Source organism: Pavona decussata, unplaced genomic scaffold, assembly GCF_977016875.1.
Source record: "Pavona decussata unplaced genomic scaffold, jaPavDecu1.1 SCAFFOLD_47, whole genome shotgun sequence".
Lineage (NCBI taxonomy): Eukaryota > Metazoa > Cnidaria > Anthozoa > Scleractinia > Agariciidae > Pavona > Pavona decussata.
Window position 1 is genome coordinate 638,150 of NW_028145469.1, and position 11,975 is coordinate 650,124.

The following is an 11,975-nucleotide window of genomic DNA, read 5'->3' on the forward strand; positions in this document are numbered from 1 at the left end:
AGAGTACTGACTTGGAAGATGAATTTTTGGCTCTTCTGTGTAACAATAATACCATGTAAAAAAAAACACTTTTCCAGATCGAATTAGAATTTAGAAGTGTCGGTTTTTGAGAAGAGGGGAAAACCGGAGTACCCGTAGAAAAACCTCTCGGAGCAAAGACGAGAAAGTAACCGAGAAGCCGTTGGGAAAATCTCCAGGGAAAAATTTAAAACTACTTGATAGATAAAATCAAGCCGAAACCTAATAATTGGTGAAAAGAAAAGTAACACGCGAAAATGATAAAATGCTAATTACTATTATTATAATTATAATAATTGTTTTACGCAGTTAATAAACGTATGGATGTTAAACTAGAACCACATAGGGCGCTCAGCGTTAACCTGCTGCGTTAAAAAAAATGGCGATAAAAGATAAAAATCTAATAGACAATCTAAAGCTCTCTGATACTAAAACTATATTGAGCTCCTATGCTCTTCCCTAAGGGAAAGTAAAGTGACGGTATTACTATTATCATCATCATCATCATCATCATCATCTAAGAATTTTTCCTTGCTTCGTGTGCTCTCCTATTTCCTCGCTAGCGCTAACGCTTAGTTGGAATTTCATGTGCTCACCTCAGCACTTTAACTTTCAGTGCAGAGTTAACCATCCCTGATCACCGTTTTATGCCAACTAGTTGGATTTCCTTACAATATTTTGATTAAAATAAAAATTTATCTTTGACATATCTTGACTAAATTAATCTTGACATATCTTTCTTTCCTTGACATACCTTTCACGTGGTGTAGTTTTTTTTCTTTTGCAAAAATCTTTGATATTAAAGAACGGAATCTTTATGTTCAAGTTGAAGAATATTTCCAGAATAGATAATGTACGCAACTTCAGCTGGGAAAGAGGGATTGAGGGATATCCTGGGACAAACATAACAGCGATAACTACTTTGTACCCATACATGCGCAGGGTAGGCCAGATCATTCTCGTTGGTGTAAGGTTCCATCAGTGTTTTGTTGACGCACACGTAGCAAGCATTATTGTAACTGCCCCAATGTTCAATAGCCTTGCATCCCGGCATGAAGATACACCGCCTCTGACATTCCAGGTGATCAATTAGGTCCACCGTGCTCGAATATATCAACGATCTTCCTTCAGTTGTACACCATGTAAAGGGAAAAAATTCCCATCCTGCAAAAGATTGTATAGGATATCACTAGGCTGTAAAGTTTTTCAGAGTGCCTCATGTCTTAATTTTTTTAAAAAGAGGTTATCTTAGAATAATATATATGATCTAGAAAATCTACCAAGAATATTTTAAGGTTAAGAGAAGTTTATTTTATCTGGACAGGTATTTTGGAAGCCGATTTCAAGGTCCTTAGCTGTTAGCTTCTTAACATTAATAGCATTTAGTAAGGGTTTGGGAGGGTGCAAAAGTATAGTAGGCTATTCTAATGTCATGAAAAAAAAAACCTGAAAATTGGTTACTTTGCTTTAAAAATGTAAACTTTACACCAGAGAGATCTAGCATACCCTACACATGTCTTGCTACACAATATGGGTATCGTTATCATGTTGGACTTTTCACTTCGAAGAGCTCTCAAGGTAAGCAAACATTCTGTCATTCAATCTCCAAGTAAAACATGTGAACAGCCAGTGCAAAAGAAGGTCAACTAATCAGCTCGTAACTTTGCTGAAATTCTCACCATATGGGGCAGGATCTTCAGCAGGTTGATTCATCTCATCTTCCTGTGTTACTCCATCAATAAATACCGTCGGATCTTCAACAAAATCAATCTCTTCAGGGTTGACCATTTGACCATTGACAAGAGACTTGTAGTCTGAAAAACAAGAAAACTCATTGTTTTGTTAAGAAAACAAATCACACAATGAGTGTGAGGAAAAGACCAATGGAAAATGATAATTGACAAATGTGCTTCGCTTTGTCCTATGCTACGAGATACAATACAATGCTACAGTTTATGTAATGTTATACTATACTATACTATACTATACTATACTATACTATACTATACTATACTATACTATACTATACTATACTATACTATACTATACTATACTATACTATACTATACTATACTATACTATACTATACTATACTAGTATAACCCACACAGGTGAATAGTGCTTTTCGCGCGCGCTGATTGGCTAGCTCGGAGGTGATTAGCCAAGTACTATTCAACTCCGAGCAGCCGAAGAGAAACAAGATGGCTTCCCGTTTTGCCACGGTCACTTAAGAGGAAAACATTTCGATAAAAGAGACGGCCATTACAAAAAAATACAAAAATTGAACAAATTTTGGTTTGACTGCATTATATGGTAAGTTATTTATATCTTTCAAACCTCATATACTAAGGCGAAAAATAGAAATACAATGTATTGTTTACGAAAACTGTCGAGCATTACAATTACAATGTAAACAATGAAACATCTAATTTTTTGCAGTATGGTTTCAACAACAGGACCGATTCGAAGAAAAGACACGTAGGATCCAAACAAGTGCCTCCAGAAGTTTTATTTTTCCACAAGAACGCGAGAAGGGACTTTCTAAAATAAGAAATCGCTTACCGCGCGGCGCGCGAGATTTTAAAATTTCCCACCATTTGTCAGTATATTGTCAAAAATAAAGTAACTTTTGGTCCACTTCTTATTCGGCTTGTGTAGTATATACTAAAACAATTATTCACCTCAGTGTCGGTGTAAATATCCATCACTATTCACCTCCACTTTGGTGAATAATTGTTAACTATACTATACTATATCTCTCAGTTAGTACGCGCAGTGTGATCGGTCAATTTTTCGGGCCGTATTTCATTGTACGGCCCGCAAAACTTCAACTAGTTTTCTTTCCTGCACGCCCGATTAACTTCAGCGATATGATAAATAACTTAACAAAACCTTGTTTTCTCTGTCCGTATTGTTAGTTACGTTTATTCCTTTCCATTTATGGCGCAAAATCTTGGTTGTAAGAGGTATGTACTATGGTATGCTAGGCCATGCTATGTGTGTGTATGTGACCGAGAAATTGTCAACTGTGTTAAACCACTGGTGGGTGCCTATTAGCATTACTTTAGTTTTAGAAACATTAAGTATCAAGAAGTTGGAACGGAACCAACTAATTAGACTATCTAGGTCAGATGAAAGTTGAGACTCAATTTCTCTAACCGATTTACCAGGGAAAAAAATAGGCGTGTCATCGGCGTAGAGTTCTACACTGCATACTTTAACAAGTGGAAGATCATTAATATACATAATAAATAATAGTGGGCCTAGGACGCTACCCTGAGGGACCCCAAACTGAATTGACATAGGCTCGGAGATAGTGCCATTAACACTGATGCTTTGGGTACGGCCAGTTAGATAGGAGGAGAACCATTGTATGGAGGAACGATTAAAACCGAAAAGGGATAACTTATATAGCATAACATTGTTTAGCATAACTTTATTTAGCATAACTTTAGCATAACTTTAGTCGACTTAGGGAGGGGTGACCTTTCAATCATTTGGTATTTTGCTTTATCCGGTTTAAATAATACAGTAGAACCCCGGTAACTCGAACTAGGATAACTCGAACTCCCCCCCTAACTCGAACTGAGTCTCAATTCCCTTGGATTTGACCCAACTTTTAAGTCATTTTTACTCGGTTAACTCGAACTCGGATAACTCGAACTAAATTTCGTTTCCCTTGATTAAAATTTACCCCGATAACTCGAATTTCTGGTTCTTATAACTCCCCACGGATGCCCATTGACCCATTAGCTTTTCTTATCGTGTGATCGAATTCTAACACTAGAACAAAGATTGGAGCAATTTGATTTTAACTAGTGCAACGAATAGATCACGTATTTCAAAGTTACATTAACGGATCATAAGAGTCATACTAAAGTGCTGAAAATCAATAAACTATTAATTATTAACCTGAAAAATTGAATATTTTAATCGACCCCAATAACTCGAAACCCTTCTAACTCGAACAGTTTTTCGTTTCCCTTCAGAATTCGAGTTACCGGGGTTCTACTGTATTTAATTTTTACAAATCACAATTAAAATTGCTAGCAACTAAACAACACTACTAAAACCAAAACAATACACTCCTTTCAGAAGTGTTTTGGAAAATGAATTACTCGGGGGCGTCAAAGAATAATCTTGAACATCACTAGAATTAATGTTGTTCTATGCCATTCATTTCAGTCATGCTTACGTACTGAAACGTTTGCTTCTGTTGTGACATCCACGCGTATAATTACTCAGTCGGACGTTAGCATGAAGTAATTTATGTTTATTGTGCGATACAATGTGAATCTAGCTTTTCAGTCTGTGGCCAACATCCTAACTGATCGTTGCGTGACTATTCAGGTTTAAACAAGCAAGTTCTACTACAGCATGTTGTATTGCTGTTTTCAGTCTGCATGTTTTTCAAGGACATTGTTTTTGTTTTTTTTTCAATAGTACTAAGAGCAACACCCCGCTGCGAGATGTACAAAGTTGTTGTTGCTGCACATTAGCTGACTGTCCTAGCTCACATCCTTTTTTACAAGTCTCTGATCTCTGATCTGAATGAGTTCAGCGTTTCTTTGTCAAATACAATCATAAATGAAAGGATATTTGACCAAAGTAATTGTTTGGACTTTCAAATCACAAATCGTTTGGTTCAGAGAGATAATACGTAGGCGGACAGTAACACCGGTACGTCAAACGTTACGAAAGCGGAATTTTTGAGGCCCCTGTGGCTATTTATTAGTCACTCTTTATAAGATTTTATTGTTCTCTCAAAGCGGAAAAAGCGCTGATTGGTTAGACAAATTACCACAACAACGACAACAATCAGTCCGCAATATTTAAAACCTACTCATCGAAGGGGTGTAATGGAAATACCCTGCGCTTGAACGATTTCGAACAAGAAAGCGAAAGTATATTTGTAGTTAAAGCCTTTCAGCAAAGTCATACAAACAAACAGCGTCACTCAGGAATTTTTTCCGCTTTCTAGAAACGGAATTCGTTCATTTAAAAAGGAGCTTGAACGAATTTATACTATGATAGAATTGTTTTATTCACTGCAGAGGTTTTCATCACTCATTTAGCGTCCGATTTTGCCTGCAATGCTATCAACTGCGATACAATTAAACACCGTAATGATTAATTTTGCTTGAAAATGTTTTGGTCTATTCTTTCACCTTTGAAATCTCTCAGCAAGTACAAAGGGAGAACTCATTCTGAAATGAAAGCCACTATTTTTATAGAGTACACTCTGTTTTTTTTTTTTGTTTGTCTTGTTTTGTTTTGTTTTGTTTTTGTGTTTGTTTTTGTTTTTGGTTTTGTTTTTTGTTTTGTTTTGTTTTTTTCATAAGAACCTTTTTTACGAGAACGTCGAGGCTAAGATTAACCAAAATTTTAAGAACATGTTAAGAACATTCCTCAGGCTGAAAGTCAATTAAGAACTTTTTATTTTGCTAATCTGTATATAAATTGGGGTAACAAATGTAAATTAACCAAAATACTTAAAAGGGCAGTATCATGGGAGATCGATGAGAGATATCATGATTTTTGGCCAAAATTTACTAAATTTAAACTTTGAACACTGTGTTAATTAATTTCTCAATCGCTCATTTAAAGAAATATTACTAGTGATTCTAAGACGAAAGGTTGAACCAAAATATAGTACAACCAGCGATTTTAGTGCGTTACAACAGCGAAATTTGAAAACGTCCGCCAGACGTTTTCAAATTTGAGCCCCTCTCCATCTTGGTCATCTGCTGGCGAAAATATCCTTGGGTAGTTTCTTTGCATTCTGGTGGTCTTTTAATGGAATTTTGTCATTATATCCTGGCTGCTATCAACCGAATAGCGTCTCCCCAATTTTCAATGTGTTACTAAAAATAGCGTGATACTGTCCCTTTAAGGGCCTGTTTTGTATAATACTACCAATGGTGACAGACATCTCGCTTTGTCATTGTCATCAGTTCTTGATACCATTCATCAGCGGGCAATGCACTTTGATATGTTTCCTGGTCACGTCCGCGTTGATTTACACCTTTTATACCTTTAGAGGTGTCTCGCGTCAAAGCGATGTAGCGCGTCCGGTTTAAACTGTAGATACCTGAACACTTATATCAAATTAAAGCTTATAGAGCTAGCTTTCAAACTATACCAAGAGTTTTGAAATAAAGTGAATTGTCAAATTTTTCTCGACCTCTTAATGTGAGCGTCCGAATCACCTTTTGAAAGCTACAAGTCAAAGCGAATTTTATATTTTGTTAATTTAATTTGCTCCTCAGTTTCCTTACCCAAAGCGTTAAAAAAGAGGTGTCTGCGTTTTGCCATATTCAATCGCAGTGAAAAGTTACAGAACGTTTTCGTAATACGCTCAAAAAAATGCAAAGTGATCGTACAAAAATCTCTCGGAGAAGAAATATTTCGAAAGAAAAAATTCGCAGACACGTTTTTTATTGTTTATATGTTAATCTAGCTAGTGTCCAAATTTGAAGGCAAACGAACAAATTCCCTTCGAGTTTTAGCTCTTCAAAGTGTCTCCTCCTAGTAAAAATATTGATTGAGAAAACAGAGCTAAAAATTCGGCAATTCATTTTATTTTAAAATTCTTGGTATAGTTTGATAGCCAGTTCTACAAGCTTTAATTTGATATATGGGTTTAGGTATCTACAGTTTAAACTGGACGCACTACATCGCCGCTACATCGCTTGGACACGAGACACCTCTGAAGGTATATATAAGGTGACCTTAAAGGGGAAGTATCATGGGGTTTTTTATATCTTTTATTAAAAATGATGAAATAAGACCTTCAATCAGCTGCAAAACAATTCTAGGAAGACGAGAGGAACAAAATCAACTCAATTCTTGAAAGAAACAACTTGTGATCTGTTCTAGCGCATTTTGGAAACAAAAATGCGAGAACTTGAAAAACATTAGCCTAATATTTTTCAAGTTTCAATCCAAACCGGCCTACCCTGTCTCTGGCCAGAGGCACTAATCGACAGTTTTATTGCACTGGGGTGATAATTTTTAACACACTTGACAATTATTTCGTTGTTTCTGCTGACAGTCAAACATTTTTGGGTTTTGAAATGAGAGCAAATTTTCTTGATACTTCCCCTTTAAGAACGTTAAGCCTCAAATCTCAACAAAATATAAAAACGTTCAGCCTCGGCTCCAAAATTAGACGTTCTTATAAAAAAAACAGAGTGCAATGCCAACATTCTTCAACCAGTACAAGCGATAAAGTGCCATGTTTAAAAATATTTTAACGATTTTGCTAAGAACGAAAGTCTGGTCTTGCGATAAGAAACTCTTAGGAATCAACTCTTTTCGGAACCAGGTCTTGCAACTATCATATGCTTGTCCATAGTTCCTACCGGCTGCCAATCGCAAACCGCGTCCAAGAGTTGTGTTCAGTTTTTGCCAAAAAAAGCAAACAAATAAAAACTAAACAGATTTACCTGTAAGGTCCGAAGCCTTCACTGTGCGTAACAGCAGGAGGAAGGAGAAAAGCAAGATAATTCTCTTCATGGCGCAGACAACCTGTGCTCAACTCCAGTTGGGTTTAAAGACTAATGCAGTTTAGGACTTCACATAAATATACTATTTAACTCAATCAACACGAAGCGTCGAAAGAAGATGAAGTTTTAAAGGTCAAAATGGAGGAGTTCACTATTCTCGCGCTCGATGGAGATGAAACTATCTGTGACCTCGAAACGCCCCTGAAGAAAATCGCCTAAAAGAAACAGGAAACAAGGAAAAGGAGGAGAACCAAAGAGAGAGGGATCATCAGAAAGAGCTACAAATGGAGAAACTTAACAGGAGAAGCAGATTCAGATGGAAAGGTTCAAGCTGGAATTGGAAATGATGAGGCAAAAAGCAAAAGGCAAACAACACGAATTTGAACTAAAGAAATTAGAATTGCAATTGGAAGCTTGGAAAAAATACGCGCAGACTGAAAAGGAGATGGAAATAAAACAAGCTACTGTAGATCTGGAACTAAAGATGAAAGCAGAAGTGGAACAAAAGCGCCTTGAAACGGGAAATCAATTTGGAACTTTAACTACTCGTCATTCTTCTTGCACCATTAAACTTCCCAAACTGGAACTTCCAAAATTCAGTGGAAATGTCCTGAAATGGCAGGAAGTTTGGGACTCCTTTGAAGCTTCCATTCACAAGAATCCTAACCTTCAGCCAGTGGATAAATTCATCTACTTGAAAGCTGAACTGAAGACACGATTGAGAAGCATCTTCGCTCTCTTAAAGCTCTTGTTGAAAATGTGAACCAGCCACATTTTGTTTTTGTTATCAAGTCAAAGTTTCCCAAAATCGTAATGGCCGGATGGAAGAATACAAGGACAGAGAAATGGACCGTGGAAAACTTCCGAAAAGCATTCAAACAGTATATTTGCGCTCAAGAATCTGGAGGCCGACAAGCTGAACTGACTCGGAGTGCTGTAGCTCAAGAAACTACAAAGAGGTTTCCTCAGCAGAAATTGTTCCCTCCAAAACGGCCGGAGGTGACAACTACTGGTGCCTTACTTTTAGGGAATGCCGACCCTGTGACTGGAGGTCAAACAATGGTCTGCTTTTACTGTGAGCAAGATCACTGAAGCGACGAATGCAATGCCTTTTCAACTCTCCATTCAAGAAAAAATAAAATCAAAGGAAACTGCTTCACCTGCCTGAGGCCAAATCATCTACTGAAAGATTGCAAGTAAACAAACCATGCTTTTACTGACAGCAAGTTAGAAATCACCACCGAAGTCTATGTCCCAAAAGGTTTCCTCGTGGCTATGTTTACTGACCCTTTAGTAGCAACTGAAGCAGAAAGTTCATTACTGGTGTCTGGTGAACAAGTGCTTATGCAGACTGCTCTGGCCGACACTGTGAACCTTAACACTTCAATGAAGCAGTCTACTTGACTTTTACTTGACTGTGGGAGCCCAAGAACCTACATAAGCGAGGATTTAGTAGAGAAACTTCATCTGAGACCTAACAATTCAGAAATCCTGACTGTCTTCACTTTTCGCTTTACAAAGCCTAAGGAATTCAAAACTCCAGTTGTTGAATTTTGTTTGGTGTTAAAAATAGAGAGATGATGGAGATTCGAGCAAATGTAGTTCCCAAGATTACTGGTATGATGCAGAGAATGCCTATCAATTCTGAACGACTTGGGCCCCTAATAAAGGATTACCAGCTAGCAGACTCTCTCCCGAATGAACTAGAGGTGTCAACTGTTGAATTCCTGATTGGGAGTGACTACTACTGGTTTCATCAGAAAGGCAGAAAGTGGAGCTCATCTGGGTTGGATTCTCTCAGGTAGAGTGCCAACTGAAAAAAAGAAAACCTTAGAAGTTTCAATGCTCCTGGTGTCCAGTCCTCCCTGTGAACAATCCATGTTCATTCCTCGGAGAACTCAAGTGACTTAATGAAACCAACTTGGAAGAATTTTACAAAAATGGAAACTATTGGAATTAAAGAACCCATCACTGGCCCTAATAAAGACGATGACTGTGCACGTGCCATCCAATGCATTACCATTATTACCATTATTACACGTGCCATCCAGAACTTCAATTACGCTGTCTGGAAGAAAGATGGGTGATATCAAGCTACGTGGCCCTGAAGAGAAGAAACTCTCCGGCTACCAGACAACTACCAACTAGCTCTTGATAGATTGAACTCTTTGCTAAAACGTAAAAAAGGGGACTCAGAGTTGCTTCATAAGCATGACAGCATTATTCAAGATCAGCTCAAGAAAGAAATCGTTGAGAAAGTGGATGATGAAACTGAGGAAGGATCCATAAAACACTACATTCCTCACCATGCTGTCATCACAACAACAACAAAAGTGAGAATTGTTTACGACTCATCCGCAAAAACAAAGAGGGGATGTCACATCCTCAATAAAAGTTTCTATCGGGGTCCTGTCATCTTAGAAGATCTGCGTGGCCTTCTACTTCGATTCAGAACTCTAGTGGCTGATATTGAAATGGCCTTCTTGCAAGAACGATATGTCACCAGATTTGAATGAATGAATGAATGAATGAATGAATGCATGAATGCATGAATGCATGAATGCATGAATGCATGAATGCATGAATGCATGAATGCATGAATGCATGAATGAATGAATGAATGAATGAATGAATGAATGAATGAATGAATGAATGAATGAATGAATGAATGAATAAATGAATTAAATCTTTATTTAAATCAAATTTATGCAAGGCTGGACTGCGTAGAAAACTAAACACGACAGCGACATGATATAGACCAAACCGAGAATCAACAGAATGCGGCAACCGTGGACAGCTGTTTCGAGCTGGTTGGCTCTCGTCAGCACGGTGTAGCACAGCAAAAAGTAGAACACCAACGCGAGTCGAGTCTTCTACCAAATGCACGTGGTAGCCGATTTCGGATGGTCCCAAATTCAGACATCCGTCCACGTCATAGCGCGTGACTACGAACAATGAACAGAAGAACTGAAATATCATGTCACTGTCGTCAAGTTGAATGAGAAAAGCAAAACTTTCCTTCACAGGTACATGGCCAAACCATGTTAAAAGGTAGAGCATGTCGGATCAGTGGATGAGAAGAAATACTCCTCCCTTCTTAGACTTCTTCAAATTACTGCCTGGGTGCTAAGATTCATTACAAAGGTCAGAAAAGAGAAAGCCCAAACTGGAGAACTTAAACCTTCAGAAATCAAGCAAGCAAAGATTTTATGGATCAAGTCAATCCAAAGGACCAACTTACCTGATACATTTAAAGGCAAGGTTGGTGTCCTCAACGAAAAGGATTACAAAAATCAACTAGGGATTCAATTTCATAAAGATGGACTCCTAAGATGCCATGGAAGAATGGTTAATGTTGAACTGCCTCTGGATGCAATATATCCAATTCTTCTTCCCAAAAAGAGCCATTTCGCGAGGCTACTCATTAAGGAATATCACCAGAAACTCTCTCACTCTGGTGTTTCCAATACTTTATCTTAACTTAGAAATAAATATTGGATTCCTCAGGGACGAGCGGAAGTGAAAAAAGCAATTTATGGCTGTGGAACCTGCAGAAGATTTCAAGGTGGACCCTTAATTTCAAACTGCCATCAATGTCTCCGTGGCCTGGAAAAAAAGTGGCAAAGTCTACCCATTTACGTACACTGGACTAGATTATTTAGGTCCCCTGTACACTCAAGACGGAACTTCAAAGAGGGTATGTCTGGGTATGTCTCTTCACCTGTGTCACTGTCAGGGCAATCCACCTGGAGTTGATCCAGGTTATGACAGCAGAACAGTTACTGCTTGGACGTAGACGATTCATAGCAAGAAGAAGAAAGCCCACACTGATTATACTAGACAATGCCCCACAATTAAAGCTCACAAAAAGTGCTGTGGATAAAGCCTGGAAGAGAACAATCTTGAATCCTGAAGTTCAAAGTTATACTGCGACTCAAGGAATTAAATGGAGCTTTATTGTGGAACTTGCCCCATGGATGGGAGGATTTTATGAAAGACTGGTTGGCACTGTTAAGGGAGCTCTCAAGAAGTCAATCGGAAAGGTTTGCTTAACTTAGGAGAAGCTCCAAACCTTTCTGGCGGAGGCAGAGGATGTCATAAACTCTCGTCCACTTGTTTACGTTGGTGAAGACTTTTAAGTTCTGGATTTCCACTAACAGCAGCTGATTTTCTAACACTCAATCCTAAGACCGGGACTGCGGTGATTGAGATTGATAATCCCCAAGATCCCGACTACAAAGAGAAAAGGAGTTCAACTGATAAACTACTGGAACTCTGGGGCAAAGGTCAGCAACACTTCAACTCACTTAGGAGAGTTTGGAGAGATGATTACCTACTTAATCTACGAGAAAGAGGCCAGACAAATGTTAAGGGTCCCCGAATTCAAGCATCAGAAGATCCTCAAGCAGGCAGTGTGGTGCTTTTGAAGGACAACCTGCCTAGGGGAGT

The 11,975-nt window shown here is 38.2% G+C and overlaps 1 protein-coding gene across 1 annotated transcript; it reads right to left on the reverse strand.

Moving 5' to 3' along the window:
* Nucleotides 1-817: 817 nt before the first annotated feature.
* Nucleotides 818-7,536, reverse strand: LOC146482127 (uncharacterized). The gene is made up of 3 exons (XM_085107355.1): nucleotides 7,467-7,536; nucleotides 1,698-1,832; nucleotides 818-1,182 (listed from the first exon to the last, which is right to left on the reverse strand). The coding sequence occupies exons 1-3, from the start codon at nucleotides 7,534-7,536 to the stop codon at nucleotides 818-820; spliced, it is 570 nt and encodes a 189-aa protein (XP_084963481.1).
* Between the last annotated feature and the right edge of the window lie 4,439 nt (nucleotides 7,537-11,975).